The 18,975-nt window shown below is 47.2% G+C and overlaps 1 protein-coding gene across 9 annotated transcripts in view; it reads right to left on the reverse strand.

Moving 5' to 3' along the window:
• Positions 1-5,312: 5,312 nt before the first annotated feature.
• Positions 5,313-18,975, reverse strand: part of LOC116951932 (ELAV-like protein 2) — a 37,974-nt gene continuing 24,311 nt past the window's right edge. For 7 of the 9 annotated variants that reach the window (XM_032970808.2, XM_032970805.2, XM_032970800.2 and 4 more), the window contains 3 exons: positions 18,143-18,362; positions 16,243-16,281; positions 5,313-15,545 (listed from right to left, as the gene is read on the reverse strand). In XM_032970808.2, coding sequence (XP_032826699.1) covers positions 15,083-15,545; positions 16,243-16,281; positions 18,143-18,362 — 722 coding nt within the window. In that variant the 3' untranslated portion in view covers positions 5,313-15,082. The remainder of the gene's footprint in view (positions 15,546-16,242; positions 16,282-18,142; positions 18,363-18,975) is intronic. The other 2 variants (XM_032970806.2, XM_032970804.2) reach the window with 1 other exon arrangement.

An 18,975-nucleotide genomic window follows, 5' to 3' on the forward strand; every position in this document is an offset into this window, starting at 1 on the left:
TTCACTCACCACATCTCCCCACTCACCATTCACCCAACACGTCTCACCACTCACCATTCACCAACCACGTCGCACCACTCACCATTCACTCACCACGTCTCCCCACTCACCATTCACCAACCACGTCTCCCCACTCACCATTCACTCACCACGTCTCCCCACTCACCATTCACTCACCACGCCTCCCCACTCACCATTCACTCACCACGTCTCCCCACTCACCATTCACCAACCACGTCTCCCCACTCACCACTCACTCACCACGCCTCGTCACTCACCATTCACTCACCACGTCTCCACACTCACCATTCACCAACCACGTCTCACCACTCACCATTCATCAACCACGTCTCCCCACTCACCATTCACTCACCACATCTCCCCACTCACCATTCATCCAACATGTCTCCCGACTCACCATTCACTCACCACGTCTCCCCACTCACCATTCACCAACCACGTCTCCCCACTCACCATTCACCAACCACGTCTCCCCACTCACCATTCACTCACCACGCCTCCCCACTCACTCACCACGTCTCCCCACTCACCATTCACTCACCACGTCTCCCCACTCACCATTCACTCACCACGCCTCCCCACTCACCATTCACTCACCACGTCTCCCACTCACCATTCACGAACCACGTCTCCCCACTCACCACGTCTCCACACTCACCATTCACCAACCACGTCTCCCCACTCACCATTCACTCACCACGTCTCCCCACTCACCATTCACCCAACACGTCTCACCACTCACCATTCACTCACCACGTCTCCCCACTCACCATTCACTCACCACGTCTCCCCACTCACCATTCACTCACCACGTCTCCCCACTCACCATTCACCCACCATGTCTCACCACTCACCATTCACTCACCACGTCTCCCCACTCACCATCCACCCAACACGTCTAGTCACTCACCATTCACTCACCACGTCTCACCACTCACTATTCACTCACCACGTCTAACCACTCACCATTCACTCACCACGTCTCCCCACTCACCATTCACCCAACACGTCTCACCACTCACCATTCACTCACCACGTCTCCCCACTCACCATTCACCCAATACGTCTAGTCACTAACCATTCCGCAGTTTGCTCACCCATTACCGAACACTCATCAATTGAAACTCACCAATAACTGACAAAGCAGATGTGGATTGAGACAAGGGTTCGTTTAAGGGTTTGAATAACAATAATAACGAGTCTCAATACTCGTTTGCCAGGAGGGTGCTGCTACATCGAAATGTTTGGTCCATTCTCGCGTTGCTTCTGGGAGTAAACCGAAGTAGTCGGAGAAAACCCCGACCTGGCGTACGAGGGGACAGCACTCAAAGGAACCGCAGAGACCGAATCGGGAACCCACTTGCTCCACTGCCCCTCTCCTGCACACAGGCACCATGATGCAAGGCTCACATGGCGATGTCTTATTGATACACCTATGCCCCCTGCAGAGCGCTGCATAAATAAACACGCGACGTGGACACTCCTTTAATCAATCCACTGCTGTTAGAGACCCCCCCCCCCCATGGTCACGGGGTTTGTTTGACCATACTTCACCACGGTGGCATTAAGACGAGGGAGCACAGTGGAGTTCAACGATTGCTTTTCCTATGGAGCATGCAATAAACCAACACACCGGTGTGCTGAACTAGTAACGAATTGGCACGTTTTGTTTACGTGACAAACTTTACTCATTGGCTGTGTCGGGTGGTGGTGGCAGGTTCAACGACACATTTATATTTACGCGATCTAAGCCAACAAAGCCTCTATTATGGCACTTGGTCGCGAAAGCCTACTACGTGTTAAACTACACAAAAAAGTACTTACTTTTTTTTATTACTCTGATCACATTTCAAAATTCCCCACCACCACAGATCGGCCCCCACCGGTCCTCGAGACGGACCGGCCCACCCGCTGGGCAATTGCCCTCTGGACTGCCGCCCTATGGCCAGTCCGGGGCCTGGTGGTGGTCGCCTTGCCAAGCTCCCAACCAGCGGTTCTTCTTCTTCACCTGGGGTGCACGCTGCGCCCCCTGGGGGTGCGAGGCTCATAGTTCATAGTTCATTTATTTGGTATAGCCCTGTGAGCCATTCGGCTCTTGAATCGGGTGCAACCGCAACAAACAAAAAACATGAATAAGAAAACATCTTAAAGTGACTTTGTGTGACTGTGCAAACAGAAAATACAGGAAAAAAAATATCAAAATATTCCTGAAATAGCACCGTACACCAACGCTGTGTGCAAAAATCCCAGTGGGATGCAAGTCAAAATAACAACAACCACAAGACAACTAAGATTAAGGCCATCAGTCAACTCCGTACTACAATAAACAAAAACATGGCCAAAACAAAAACAACTTTTCGAAATCACCAAAATAAAAGCCATAAATCCAATGTAACAGTGATCATCTGGGAGTGCGAGACATGGCCAGATTTTTTTGGGGGACGGTAAATCATCGAAAACACAAATTAGGCACGGGCACGTAAGTAACAACTTAGTTTCATCAAACCCCTGTGTATTTATTAACATCGCACATCTTTTTATTTACGATTCAGAACTAATGGGGTTCAAGACTGCAGGAATGAAAGGTTACATAAGAACCACCGCTCCCAACAGACGTCTGTCAGGATCGAGCCATGGTGGTGGTGGTGGTTGGGGGGGGGGTCATCGACGTCGAGTTAACAACACAACGACAAGATCATTCTCGAGTGCATCGCCGCCAAGCGTTTCAAATGCCTCACTGCCGTCTCTAGCAAGCTGCTGTGCTGACACGTCAATGGGATGGGGGGTCAGTTATGGGCACACGCGCCTTGTGAATGTTCTGCGATGTGCGTATCCGTAAGGTTGAACGTCTTTCGCACGCCGTGCGTTGTTACGATTCTCTGCTCGTTTAACCAGGAAAGCCTCACCCACTCTCGTGGCTAGTTCCTTCTCAGGAGTGCCCACGTCAAATTTTTCGCTGGGGCAGGGAGGTTTGGGGGGGGGGAGGGGGAGCAATGATTGCAGCTATGATTTCATCCCAAATAACCAACACTGGAGTAACTAGCGGTGCGATTTTTTGCAAAGGTAGAAATAATAAAATTTACTTTTGTAAGGCGCATTTCATCCAAGGATCCCAATGCGTCACGTGTATGCAACGCAGGGAACAAGACTGATCCAGCAGCGTAGACAACCGAAATTATGGGGGGGGGGGGAGGCCATTTTTAAAGGCGAGTTCTCAGGGCAAATTTAAATATCTCTGGACTCTTGATCGTCTTAGTATTAGATTATAATCAGAGGCAACGCGTTCCATAGCCTTGGAGCAGCACTGCCAAAAAAGCCCCGATAACCCCAGGAACGGAGCCTTGACCTCGGAATACTTAGGAGTTCAGAAGGTTCAGTAATAGGTTTTTACCATTTTATCTGGCACCAAAACCGACACCTTTATACAAGGGATCATGTTTGCAATAACCACAACACAAGCAGTCAAAATGCAAACAAAAAGAGACAACTCTGATCATGATATGCACTGTCCTTGAAATTGATTGGTCCACGCCCGAGACGGCTTTTCCTAGAGCCTAGTCTCCACTGGTGTTGGACCAGATGACGCCAAAAGGCGTACAACTCAAAAACAGGTCTCAAGGACATAATTGGTGTATATCAACCTCATTGGTGTATGTTTGGATAACAATGCCGATACACAATTGCCTACTATTGCGAATGACGTTACGTGATCTTTATTTGTTGAATCAATAAACCCACACTATTAATTAGGGCGGCCGCTGGATTCGAACCGCGAGAACGTGGTGATCGCCATAACGCTTGGCCCTGTGGCCACACTGAGCGCTTGCCTCTCACTGTGAAGGGAGCCAAGTTCAATTCCCGCTCGGTTGGGTCCAACTCGCCCATCGGATTTCTCCGGGCTCGTTGACTGCCACTCAGTCGCGTCAACTCGGAGGTGGCTCTCGTATGGACATTCTGGTCCCCACCATGTGGAATTGTCTCGACTGGCTCGAAGGAGAGTGACACTCTAGGTGCGCCTATGAACCCAGCCACCCGAGTACAGATTCCTGGCCCACGGCTAAAATAAACGGTGACAATAAAAACCTGCATCGCCTTCACCTCTTCATCAACCCGCACAGACCACCGCGGTCAAAGTATGGTTAAACGTCGTCTCAATGCATGGTTATTCACTCTAAATAACGAATGTTTATAACTGTGCAGGGGGGGATGGGGAAACCGACGGATCCGGAGAAAAATCCACGTGACCACAGGGAGAAGATGCAGATTCCAAATATACAGGCAGCGTCAGTGTCGGGATCGAACCCACCACACCTCCTGTATACCCCAGGCGAGGTAGTTAACATCTTGCTATATTTCTCTTAAATAGCATGTCGCGGTGGCGAGGTGTTCTAAATGGTCACTTCAGTGCCCTGTCACGCCGTCTTCGAGTTTCCTAAACGATATCAACATCAAAAGCAATACTCATGGGGCAAAGAATCCAGCAGTGGAATTACCAGGAGGGTTTAACGGGCTCATTCGAGCTCTCGTTCTCTTCTCACGGACCTCATCCCTGCAGGGCCTCACGCAACAAAATCTCTTCTCCAGCACGTGCCACGTTCTCACTCCTCGCTCGGAACGCGACTCAGAGGACCGTCCATGACTTCCATCTCGTCTGCAGGTTGCTAAGTGGGTTGTCGGATAATTGTAAATGTAAGAGATGGGGGGAGGGGGGGGGACTGTTTTGGGAGTCTTTATCCAGCGGTGGATTGATCGTGGCTGATGACCCAACACTTTGCATCAATACGTAAATTGGTCATTAGGATGTTTGCAGAAATTAGCAAAGCTGCTGCAGAGGTATTTGGACGATCTGGTAGGTTGAAGGTTACCATTATAGACCATAGTTGGGGGGGGGGGGGGCTCTGAAACGTGCTCCTTACAGACCTGCAAATTAAGCCAATGACCAATATCACCCGGAATGTCTGGTCTCGTCAGACCTCTGAATTAGAAGCCAAGCAGGCTTGAACCTGGAGCGTGTTTACTAGGGTGACCCCCCCCCATCCGCCCCACCACGGTGCATTGTCATGAACAATGCAGAGCAGATAAATAAATCCTTGTAGTGATGCACTGCACACTCGTCCATGCTTCAGACTTCCAAGACCTCCAAGCAGCGTGAGGCGTGGTAAAATAACCCCCTCCCCACCCCCAACGACCCACAGGGCCTGGATCGGTTCTCATCCAGCAGTGGAGTAGCACACGACGGCTTACGGTCTACTCTTAGGTCAGCATGGCACACAGAAGGCACATTGTCAATGGATCTTGCATACTGGTTTATTTAGTGTACGCAACAAGACGAAACTTTACAAAAGAAAAAGAGAATATATGTAACACAACACAATTAACAAGATATCGATAGAACGAGAGATACTGTACATCAGAGCGCCGTGTGAAAACCCGACTTCACATTGAACAGAACCGAGGCTCTCCGGGACATTAACGCGCACACGTTAACAACAATGAAACTCAACACAAGCAGTCAAGATAATAATTATACTCAACTGTGTCGGCGTTGTAAGCCCGCTCATGTAGTACTCTATGTATTATGCAGGTCTAAGGGGGTTATTTTAATTGAAAATAACGTCGGGCTATTGACTTTGCAACGCAAAAGTTAGATGCGTTGCACCAGCCAAGGGCCGAGGTTAAAATGGACCACATTGTTTTCTGCACCGTAACACCTTGGGGTTGCCAATAAGACTTCAGTGCCCATTGCGTTGAGAAAATAAAACGCACGTTGATACAGGGCGATCCATTTGTCGATAACGCCACTCAAAGTAATCGAGATAAACTAGAAATCAACATTTTAATTCAAAGCCTCTTAATGTCTCCCCCACATCCCCGCAACTACCACCAAACCTCCATCCCCCCCCCCCTTCAGTTTCCCCCGCAGGATATGAAGCCCATCCGCTTGTACACTATTCAATCATCTGTTTAAGACGGTTATTAGAAATAAGTGGCGTATCTTTAAAATAGATCGCCCTGGAGAAAGTGGTCTTACCCCCTTCCTCGGTGAAAGGGCTGCCTTGTACATGTTACACATGAATCCACAACCGCAAGAGGATAAGCCCCACAGGCACGTCCCAGTTTTGTTGAACCAGACCCCCAAAACAGTTGTTTGCATATGCAGTAGTAATTCGCTATACACCAACCACACCTGGACCAATTCTCATGGCCTGGAAAAGAGTACACATATTTCAGAGGCCAAACTAAAAATCTAAATTTGGTGAAATTCAAAACGACTCCACACCAACCCCACGTAGCAGCAGCGTCGTTGTCCATGGAGCGGGTAGTAGTCGAAAACGCGCTGTGTGTAAATTGTACATTTGGTGATACCCCCCAAATCTCACGTGTCTTTAAGAAATGTTGGCAGGAAAACAAGTTGTGGCAAAGTGACGGAGTTTCCCGCCAACACGGGACATTGAATTATTAAATTTAAGCTTCTTTTAAAATATTTTCAGTTGGGTCTTTGCAATGAGGCGAGCGAGTCAAGAAATTTATAATTGTTTTGGGTGGGAAATTACATAAATATATGTGCTTGTATATCAATATACCTTACTGGAAAGCTTTGCTCAAAATATACGGTTTCATTTTAAGGCATCGGTAACACGGCTATCCTTTATTTAAAGAGACTCTTGGAAAAGTATTTATTTTAAATGTTTTGTTGAGACCAATTAAAAAGGGACAAACCCGTTACACTTTATGGACATTCAAGAGGCCGGAAATTTTTTAAAAAAAATCACTCCATCGCTGGCCCCGGCTAAAGATGTTAAATTCAACGAGTGACAATTTGTTCACTTGTTTCAACCTCTAAGAGTCATGAATTGGCTTCAATTGGTAGGTTCAACTCCGTACAGGTCCGGGGGGGGGGGGGGGGGGGGCTTAACAGTTTATAACACTATAGACATCTGTACCCTGAAGCATGTTTGACGCTTTTCTCTAACGCGGCACCAAATCCAGCCGTCACTGAATTAACTGCTGCATTGCAAGTGGTCTTGGGCACGCAGGACACTAAACACACAAAAAGCATTGGTCGAGAATTACTTATTATAATACCCCCCCCCCCCAAACCGAACCCATCACTCCCACCAAGGTTATCATTTTAGTGGAATCATCGCTGCCCTTGACGGACAACTCACAGTGACGCAGTGTATGGAAAAGCAGGGTCCTACCCCCATCCAGCCATGGGTGTGGTGGCGGGCAAGCACATTAACGTGGGGTCCAAATGTGGCCGAGTGAGAGGGGGGGGAAGAGGATGGTCGACGCATGGGATATTATCACGCGAGGTACTCGGGTATGGGGGGGGGGGGAGTCCAACTTATAACACGAGGAAGGATGAAGGTGGTAAACCAGATTTGATATTTGCATAGAGTTAAAGCCGCCACCGCCGCCGCACCCCCTCCCCCCCCCCGTAGACACTGACAGACTACTGTGGGACACTGCAAACACGTAACAAAGTGATCATCACTCCGACCTCAAGTGAAATAGGGGTGGTGGTGGCAGGCAGCGGGTTTCGCCCCCCCCCCTCCCAACCCAAAAAAAATGTTCCCTCCCCGAAGCCCCATCTCCCCCCCCCAGACACAAACGATTTGCAAAGGTAACACTGTCGGCAAATAACGTGTCCAACTATTCCGACAACTCGTGACCTCCCCCCACCCCAGGAGGGACAGCTAAATGGGTACACATCAACACTATTAGCGGAGGCCGACACCGACATACCCGGTTCGTCACACCTGGCTCAAAACGTATAAACTCGGCGATTATCAATAACGAGCGGATGTCACAGATTGTTTCCCCCCCCCCCACCTCAGTAAACCAGTGATATGATAGCGTGTCGTTAAAGTAGCTATTGTTTTCGACAACGCCTCAACGCTGTATAAAGACAGGCGTGAAAAAAATACATTTTGTTGTATCAATAACGGCTGTTAAATTATTTTTTTTGTATTTTTTGGTTTTGTAGTTTTTTTTGTTAGTTTATTTCAGTAACTATAACACGCAACCATGTGGTGTCACTTAAACCGACTAACAGGTACGGGGGTTCAACAACAATAATGCATACACTGGGCAGGAAGCGAAATTAAAAGGCATGTACAAAAGGCCCTTTTTTATAATAACCAGCTGAACTCAAGGATGACTGAATTTGGGTTGTCTTCCCACTCCTGCCCCCCTCCACCCCCACCCCACTTTTGAAAGTATGAAAAGATGATCCTGGTTTCACTCGATGCAAAACGCGGCAAGTAATGCTACCTCTCGCGGTTAAAACATCAAACGTTCAAGACGAACTGCAATTTAATCCCAACGTTAACTTTGCGTAACTACACGAGGGACCCCCCCCACCCCATTGCGTTCAGATTGTTTTGCACGGGAGATACAAGACCTGGCTTACGATAAAGTCGACCTCGTGTTGGAGCTTTACTTTAAACGTCTTGAGAAATTCTTACGTTACGCAAACCACCTCCATTTTTTCCCTACAATTTATATATTTAACGGGACCATTACGTGAGTCCCCTACCCCACCACCACCACCACCACCCTCATCGAACGCACCAAGAGTGGGAACCACGCTTATAATTCAGTGGAAGCACGTACACTTCTATACCAATTTGTTCATTGCTCAAACACCAAACTCGGGTCAAATACATTTTGGGAAGCAGCCCCGCTAGAAATCACAAATTGTTTTTAATGAGCAGCATTCTCTCTCCTTGTTCTTCAAGCACGCCTACAAAAATGGTCACACGCGTGTGTCCTGGCCTTTACAAAAGCATTTCAGATGTATTTGTTGTTGCAAATAAACCAACCGATTACCGATGTCAACAGAAATAATAATCCTTTAAAGCATTATTTCATCGGCAGGTACCTCCCAAACACACCACCCCCCGGCAGAAATAATAATCCTTTAAAGCATTATTTCATCGGCAGGTACCTCCCAAACACACCACCCCCCCCCCCCCCTTCTCTGCCAAAGCCACGCCAGTACCGAAAAACAAGAACCCCTTCATTTGAAAGCGAGCAGTTTGTGGATTCTCTCGGTGAAAAATGTTTCATGAAAACTCGGAAAGTTAAACAAAGGACGCACACATTTTATCCCCACGAGCGGCTAGGCGGACCAGGTGACGCGCGAACCACCGCTCGGTTTAAAATGCATCGGGGGCGAGTTGGGACCTCCGGGCGAGTATCCGCGCGCAAACCGTCGAGCGCACCCCGCCGAGCGCAACCCTCAGCCCAAAAATTCACCAAGCGCGCACTCCAACCCATTCAGCAACCCAAGCCTTTCTTCACAGTCAACCCCCCCTCCTCCTCCCCATGCCATTGCGTCACCAACACCATTCGTTTAATACATGTATAGAAATACACACAGGTACACATTGACGTGGCGCAGTTCCCCTTCCTCCCCATTCAGCCACCAAGTCTTTGTTCAGTCTTAAAAAAACCCATGCCATTGCTTCACCACCACCATTCGTGAATATATAAATGCACACAGGTACATTGACGTGGCACAAAGGCACACTCGATAAAGAGTTAACCCCAGCTTATAAGGGGCAGGAGAGAGCACGAGGGGGGAGGTGTGGGGCACCATTAACCCAAGCACACCCTCCACATCCACCACCAACCTCACCCCCCCCCCCAGCTATTATTAGGCTTCATTTAAATATATATTTTATTGTATTTCATTTTATTAAAGGAAGATCAAGATTGTAAGAGCTGTTTATGCCTCGTTACGACCCTGCCGCACCCCGTCTCTCAAAAAAAAGTGACCTCAAAAAAGTAAATCAAAGCATTTGTATCAATTTTGTTTTTAATTTGGCCAAAGTACAACGCCCTACATTCGCTTAGTGCGTATCGCCAAGTTATCCATCTCTCGCTTCACAACAAAAAAAGTAAACAAAACCACTTTGTTGGCGCTGTGCCTGAATAAAGTTCGTGCGATAGTTCAACTCTGACACGGGCGCAGAGTTGCACCACGCGCAGTAAAAAAAAAACTCCCGGAAAAACATTGCAGCAGAGCGCTGTACGGCACAACCACGCAAACCCCATGCAGTGGTGTACACATTACCCGACAAGTTCTCGCCTTTTTAAGATCACTGTGCCACAACAGTGTGTTTTAGGAACTTGTGTTTGGAGCCGCGAAACTCCTACCAACACCTCGAACTGTTGTTCAATGGATGCCGACGACCATCCATACAAGCAGCACGAGTTGCTCCCCACCTGCAACCACCCAACTCGCTTGGCCAATGGCAACAATTCTATTGGGGGGGGGGGGGGGAAAGGGGGGGGTTGACGTAGTCTGACGGTTGAGTTCTCGGGCCTGCTGTCACAGTATTTTCCAAAAACAATTCTGCCTACCCGCTCATACCCTCTACGGGGGGGGGGGGGGGGGGGCTCTCTCTCTCGAGCTCCCACGAGTTGGAGGCACTTCCTGCCAGCAGTTGGGGGGAGGGTGTTGAGCAAAGGAATTGCAGAGCTGCACCGTGTAACCCGTTGCTTAGCTCATAACTGCGCCAATCGCACCACAGGTGTGGACGGATGAATGTAAGACGTCAACGTTACGCCACCGTGGGGGGGGCCATCTTCAGAAAGAATCGACAGTTGCGAGCCAACACTTCCCTCTTCACAGCACCCACACACGTTGAGAATGGGAAGCCAAAACGATTGGAAACTCGCACAAACTTGTCAATAGCCTGCTAGATGAGGGTCCAATCTCTCCCGCAACGTCGTGCGGGTTTTACCTGACCATACTTCACATTGGTCAGCGAACACCGACATGGGGAGCACAGGCGTAGTGCACAACAATTTGCTGCACGGACCACCTCTTGCTACCAACCACCTAGGCCCCACAGCAGCCCGACACCAGTTACGCATGGACGTCGCCCACCAATCGATCGGGCACTTTGGGCGATGTGGTCGTGGGCAAGCAAGCCACACAGCAATTAGTGACTGGAAAATTGAGCCTTCATGCCAATTAAAATGTATTAAGACTGACCAGTCTGGTGCGAGGGTTCACATCTCATTCTGTAAATGTTTTGGCTGCCCCCAATCAGTCGATTCGCATGCTGCCTCACACGGAGAGGAGAGAGAAGATCCTGTCGAGACCACTCTTGCCTGCAACACAAAAAATACCTTCCAACCACATTTGGCTCAAGCAATTTTAACTTGGGAAAGGTAACTTAACATTGTCATGTACACAGCAACAAAATATTATACAAAATGAGAATTGCAATTTCATTTTACAAAACGAAGTCTTCACGGTATCTGTAAACTGTTAAAACAAATTAAGAAAAGCAAAAGTTTACATCAACTATTGAAAATGCAAGATATGGAAACTCACAAAATAATGATATCCGAATCTTCGGTACAAAAGCACAAAACCCAGAAGAAAACAAATCATCCTTGCAAGCGAATACACGTTCACCGATACACGTGCACAAATGTGCAAGGTGGTTTTGTCCATGCCCTCTTAAGGGCTCAAAAACAAAACTGGCAGCAGATTTGACACTCCGCATTTCCCTCGACTCATTACACATCTAATGCACACCTCTATTCGGCCTCTGCATATAAATAAAAAATCACTTTAGTCCATCAGCCCAGCTTTCCAGACTGATAACAATGGGCAGTATTTGTTTTAATCAAGAAAACTCTGAACCAGTTTCGATCTTCTGGGCCTCATCAGCAGTCAGGTTTTCTTAAAACAAATAGTACCAACAAATTCAATACGTAGACCTTAAAACTTTTTATTCACATGCAGAGACCCAGAACAGAGCTCTGCTTATACGCTTTTTACCCAGAATTCTACATGGCAACGTCTGGTCTATGAAGAGTACAAGCAGACGAAACCCGTAGAAACTTTATATGGCCGAGAGAGCACTTGCCCAATGAGTACTGCACTTCATCCTCCCAAATGGTAACCCGCTTGACAAACCTCAACCGCTGACCCCCCCCCAACCTCGGGAAAAATTGTGGGCAACAAGGCAGCATTGTGACAAACTATCCATAGGCTTCAACCATTGCAACACAAAGGACACCGGGGCAACACCCCCCCCAAAACAAACCAGCCGTTTTCCCACCCATGCGTCGTACACCAACCCTCCTCCCCTCCCCTTCTCAAGACAGCAGTCAGCAAGTTTCGTGCAACTGTGCACTCTGCAAGACAGTTGAAACAAAGCCATCTTTCCTTCCTTTGGTGTTAAAGAGACCAATTTCCAAGCAGGCTATTATCGAAATGGCTTTAATTGGACCATCGCTCGCCACCACACTTCTTGACATGCACAGCTGTGTCCAACAAAACGGGCTTTTTTTTCACACCGAGGGATCAGAATCTGGGGAATCAGTGTATTGAGAATAAGAAAATTTCTGAATGAGTGGTGGTGGGGGCCAGGCATAATTTTTCGACATGCCGATTTTTTTAAACTTTGATAATTTAGTCAGTTGGCCGTCGTTTTGTTAAGTCTGGGCAGTTACAAAAAAAAACTAAATTCGCATACATCTTGTTGACCTTGCTGCCCACAGTCCTCTCCCCCCCAGGTCACCACTCGAGACGCCACCAGCCCCACACTGAATTTAAGTCTGGTTTCAAACATCCCCAATGTTTGCGCTTACAAAAATAGATTTTACACGGCAATAAGCAAAGAGTTTCCTTGTTCTCTTTGGCAAAGTTGATCACCCTTTGTAGCAGAACGTGCTTAGTGGTACACTATCAAAAATGTACTGATTATTATAAATAAAACAAACTTGGGAAATGTTTAAACTTTTTTTTTAGCTTTTTGGTTTTGTTTTGTTTAAATTGCACTGCTGTTGTAATCACAAACACTACATCTGGCAAAACTGCAAAGGCTGGAGGGAATACTTATAATAAATAATAGAAAAAGGCATTATAACATAAAGTCATTAAATGGAAGAAAAACAATGCTTTTATGATATGTTGCCAAGGATTAGAAATCTGGCAAAATCCCCAACATCTGTTGAAGTCGATCAAGAGAACAGTATCCACCGCACAGCGACGATTCACATTTCCGCAAATGTAAACATCTAAACAAATGACAGCAAAAATATAAATAACCATAAATAAAACCTTGCACAATGCCCCCTCAATATTGTTGGCGAGATATGGCAAGTTTTCAACCACTAACTGCGGGAAAATCATGCATCCCGCACCAACAAAAAACACAAACTCGTCCATCAAAAAAGTACGACGTTTCGGCAAACCTAAAAAAACGTAACGAACAAACTTCAGCGAAACCCAATCGGTGGAAAGTCGTCTTATCAATCAAACCCGAGGTCATTTGGGTGATCAAAATTTTAACGCAAATCGCATCGTTTGCACAACGCAACAGAATAATAACGTAACTAGATCAAGCTGGGGTAAAGAAGCTCCAACGGCTACTGCCTCCCCTCCCAACGGTGCAGATCCACCCCCCCCCCTTTGTTCTTGATCCGTCATAAAAAACGTTAAACCTTTTTTGTTTCATTTTAGTTTTGTTTTAAGAATTCGTAGCAAATTTTTTCAGCAAAAAATTACCTCTTTTCTTTTAAAACACAGCCAACAAAGCTTTCCAAAATCATTACCCACGTAACCTTCCCGCAGCAGCAGCATCACAAACTACGCAGATGGCCAAGTAATATTTATCCAGGCACACTTCAAGTTCTGCAACATCCCAAGACAAAAGGGGGGGAGAAAAAGAAATCAAAATAATTGCCAAATGCAACCAAAGTGATGCATTAAGATCATACCTAAAATAAAAAGCTATAAAAGACTTTCATTTTAACGGTAAGCTCTATCCCTTAACAGCTTTTTAAAGGGCTCAATTCCAGCCACCCCCTCACCCATCCCCCCCCCCCCCCCCCCCGCAAGTCAGTTCAACCGGACCGACTGCCAAACCACGCACAATTCTTTTCACCACCACCACCACCTTCCTCTCAACGTTTAGGCTAATTTATTACAAACATTTTTCTTTGTAAATTTCACTAATTTCCCTAATTTTGAATAAATGCATAAATGTTTCAGTCTCAACAGCAGCAACGACGGCTCGCTGTTTTAACTGGGAAGGGAAAGGTTAAGGTCGATTTAAATGCCTGTTAACCATGACCCATCTGAACTCAATCGTGACCACCCCACACATAGGCTGTTTACAATTCAGCATTGCATGCGAGTGCGTACAGGAGTACAAGTGCGTTAACAAAAAGTAACAAAAACTCTCAACAAAGAAACAATGGGCTGGCAGTGTCCACTCAAGTCTTTATAAACCCATACAAATTTACCTCAAAAGTTTACTCGCAATTTCATCAACTACTGTGAGCCCGCTCTTAATTCTACTGCGCACAACTTTACCTTCCCCCTGATTATTGTATTGCAGATTGAACTTGACAGCCAAACATGCAAGTGCCAACATTGTCCGAGACGCTGTTATTTACTCGGCAAGTGCCCAAATCGACACACACCCCCCACACACTGCAGTTTAAACGAGTGTGCCACTCCCCGCACCCACCCCGGGTAGCACGCGCCACTATTGCTTTTCTCACCACCGAGGATGGAGGGAGAGGACTTCTGGCACCTTCGCTTGAATTTCCCAAACACTCGTGTTTTTCACAGCATCAATCGCCTAATTGGTTCACTTAATTTTTATCACCCCTCCCCACACGTCGAGAAAGCCGCCCAACCTAACGCAAGAAAATCGCGTGCGCGTCGCACGAGCGCGTAAGAGCCGTCCCCAATCCAAAAGCCACCCGGCGGGCAAGGCGCATTACTTCGCGTCCCTGCCGCTCGTCTCAAGCCGCGGGATTTTTCATTCAAATCCCACGGGGGCTACCGAAAAACTTCCGTGGACAATCTCACGCGCCCACGTGCGGGTGCACCCAAAGTACGCACGAACGCACCCCCCGCCAAACGCACTCACATGCTCGCCCCGACACACGCACAGACACACACATACACAGCTCAGGCCTGGGGGGGGGGGGGGGGGATGAGGGCAACGGGAACTGGAAGTTAAGGACAAGACACCCAGGCAAAGGAGAGAGTGTAACGGATGCGCGCGCACGCCTAGGCCTTGTGGTGGTGCGCCTTGCTCGTCTTGAACGAGACTTGGAGCACACGGTCGCCCAGGCGGTAGCCATTGAGGCTGGCGATGGCCATGGCCGCCTCTTCGTAGTTGGTCATGGTGACGAAGCCAAAGCCGCGGCACTTGTTGGTGGCGAAGTCGCGGATGAGGCGCACGCTCGTCACAGCGCCAAACGGACCGAACAGCTGCCACAGCACGCTCTCGTCCGACTCGGGTGACAGGTTGTACACGAAGATGCACCAGCCGGCCGAAGCGGCGGCCGCAGCGGCAGCAGCAGCAGCGGCTGCGACGGCGGCGGCGCCGGATACCCCGCCGGGGCTGGCCGCCGAGCCCGCACCGCCGGCACCGTGCTGATGCTGGTGGTGGTGGTGGCCCGGCAGGGCGGCCGCCACGCCCGCTGCAAGGGAGCTGGCCATGCCGTCTATTGTGACCGGGGAGAACCTGCTGATGCCCGGGGGAGATTGACAAGCAAGGTGGAGGGGGCGAGAGATTTGTGGTGATGTTTGCACACATTACACGAGGGCGGGGGGGGGGGGTTGGGGTCAGTCTGAAGGTGCCAAGCTGAAGCATGCAAAAGATTAAAAAATATATTTTCTCACAATTTTATATGTCAACCATGCTATGTTCCACATCCGATCACATAGACATATTAAGAGTGAAATAAGACCGCATATGGCAACATTTGGGTTGAAATAGGTTAGCCTAGTGTTCTTCATTGCAAGGCCCACAGGAAACTGGCAGCCCCTGGTGGCCGTTAGGACGACCCCTGCAGTGCGGCCCCTCGACAATACACAAATGTGAAAACACCCCACCATCATGCTGTCAAACTTCAATGGTTTCAAAAGTGTAGCAGGCCCTCACACTGCATTAACGGCAAAATAGGCCCGCTCTTAAAATTAGTGTCGAGCACTGGGTTAGCCGCATATAAGCAAAATCTACAAACCAAACCCGTATACAGCAAGGGAAACCTGTTTTACACTTGAAAAGCTAACTTGAGTTGCTAAACACAGATCCAAAGGCACAAAAAAATGCCAAGCAGCCAGCAGCAAATGTAAGGTGTAAATAGATAAGAGCTAACGCGCTAATTTACTTGCGATCAGACACGAGTTAATGGAAGGTAGACAATTGAAGCCAAGCTCACCTCTTCACTCCATATGCCATGTTTAGCAGGTTGTCCAGCCTGCACAAGGAAGATGCACATCTATTATTATACACTTCAATCACAGCTTTAAACAAATTACAATCAGGCAGTCTGCTTTAAGGTAACATTATGACCACTTCAAAAGTGTGCTGGAAAAAATATAATTGGCTTGTCAAAGGGAAAACAATGTTTGCTTAACAAATATAATTTTTTGTAGGATGTAGTATAAACATGCATTTAAAATTCATGTGCGTGATCCAATAACATATTTCAATTGATTTGTTACACCCTCTACACAAAAGACAACCAAAGCTCATTACACACACACCAAATATCAACACCAAATGTCAACACAAGCCATATCTACGTCGTCGCTGAATAAGCAACAGCATGCCAACTTGACAAGGGAATGGCGCATGTTGACAAAACGCCCAAAAGCATCGCCTTGGCAATTTGCCGCATTGTTGGTAAGACATTTTCACACCAAAGGACAAAAAAATTACATTTTGCCAACACGTCCGATCCAGCCTCCCCACAAGTTGTGCTTAAGACCCGCGGGTGTTTATCTTGGTTTCTAAACGTGCCTTAGAAGAAATCATAAGTTTCACCAGCTCACAAAACATCAAGTTCAAATATTCTTGGTTCTTTCGGTAAAGTCACGTAGAAGGGAAACAATAAAATAATATAAAACAATAAAATTCTCACGACGTTTCGACTGCAACACAAGCAATCATCATCAGGTGTGAAAACCACAGCAAGAAAATTTGAAACCACAGCAAGAAAATTAGAAATGTTATTGCCGTGGTTTTCACACCTGATGATGATTGCTTGTGTTTCAATCGAAACGTCGTGAGAATTTGATTGTTTTATATTTTTATTCTTTTATTGTTTCCCTTCTTACGTGACTTTACCGAAAGAACCAAGAATATGAATCCCTGCAGTCACCAAAGCTTTAAATCAAAATCAAGTTCAAATGTTTCCCAATCTCAAACTCTTGTTTGATGAGGGCCCTATGGCAATGGTCGAAATGACACATTCCTATATCGCAGACATGTTAATCAGCAAGGCAATCATTGCCAACTTGCGGTGCTGTGGTGGCGAGATGTTAACTACCTCGCCTAATATACAGGAGTGTGTGGGTTCGAGCTCGACCCTGACACGCCTGTATATTTGGAGTTTGCATGTTCTCCCCGTGGTGGCGTGGATTTTTCTCCGGGCCCACCGAGTTTTCCCTCCACATTTAGAATCAACATCACACGTTTAGAGTATTTGGCTGCTATACATTTCGACATAAGCCATTTTGTTGAACTACAATTTGTGGCCATGTCGCTTCTGAAAGAGCTATGTAGCTCAGTGGGACTTACACCTGGTAAAATAAAAAGCTGCAGTTAGACTTCCCACAAGGTGGTACTCATTTCGGAGAGACCCTTGGGAGGAATGGACTGTCGCCAAAAGTGGATCTGTTCACGAGTCTCGTGCCACAACCCGGGCAGTGGTGGTACCGACAGGGCGGTTTGCACGTTTTACCGCTTGTTGCGAAAGTCTCCGGTTGAAACCCCATTGACCACCCCTCAATTATCTGGATGTATTAATCACAACAACCGTCACACGCGTCTGCTCCACAGCAGTCATTAAATAATTCAGTGACCACCTTTGAATGAGTAGGCCAGGTGTGCTGGGGATTCAGTTCAAATTTAGCAAATTACTCACAAAAACAGATAGCATCATCACCCTCCTAAATGGCAACGCTATCCTGGTCTCAAACAGCATCCTCGTGATAACCTTGTACTTAAGAGAATGCCGCGACTCAAAAATTAATATTATGTTAATTCACGCCATCCAGCCGGTTATACAAAAAGCTGTACAAGTGTGAACGCACGCCACAAACGAACGCACACACCTGAACCTCTGGGCCTGCAGTGGAGCGGTGAAGCGCCGCGTGGGCGAGTGGTAGAGCTGCGACAACAGGGCCTGACTGGTCTTCTGGCTCGGGTTGTTGGCAAATTTCACCGTCATGGGTTCGGCGGCCCCGGGCGGCTTCTGCCCGTTGAGGCCCTTGATGGCCTCCTCTGCCTCCACGCGCTTGTCGAAGCGGATGAAGCCCACGCCGCGAGACAGGCCTGTTCAGTTCCACCCACCCACCCGATCGCCGTGATGAGTTTCATACCATACAAGTCTTAATTATGATTCTTAAATGAACGACACCTAGACATCCCGTGTTTTTTCTTCTTTGGTTCTTTCGGTAAAGTCACGTAGAATGAGAATAAAATAATAAATTGATAAAATAACACAATAATATTCTCACGACGTTTCGGCCACAACACAAGCGGCCTTCACCGAAAGAACCAAAGAAGATGAATCCTTGCAATCACGAAAGCTTTAAATCGAAATCCTGTGTTTTATTAAACATGCATGATGGATTGCATTGGTGAGTGTTTGAGTAGTCTCTGTACCCCAATTCATCCTAGTTAAATGAAAGTTTAAGTAAATTAATGTTGGAGAACCTTTGTATTCGCACGATGACCCTTCCTGCAAATAGTCACAAGCGTATTGTGTGATGCACAGAGATTTGCATGCATGCCCACGACACAAATGTTTCAAGTAATAAAATCTCAACATTGTATTTCCAAATTTAAAATCCCTGTTGCCCAATATAAGGGGACATATAATTCCTGGTTATTAAAAAATATATATTTTAGGTTTAATACCAAACATGAAGTTTAACACGTGGCT

Source organism: Petromyzon marinus, chromosome 44, assembly GCF_048934315.1.
Source record: "Petromyzon marinus isolate PM22_M1 ecotype Great Lakes invasive population chromosome 44, UKy_Petmar_22M1.pri1.0, whole genome shotgun sequence".
Taxonomy (NCBI): Eukaryota; Metazoa; Chordata; class Hyperoartia; order Petromyzontiformes; family Petromyzontidae; genus Petromyzon; species Petromyzon marinus.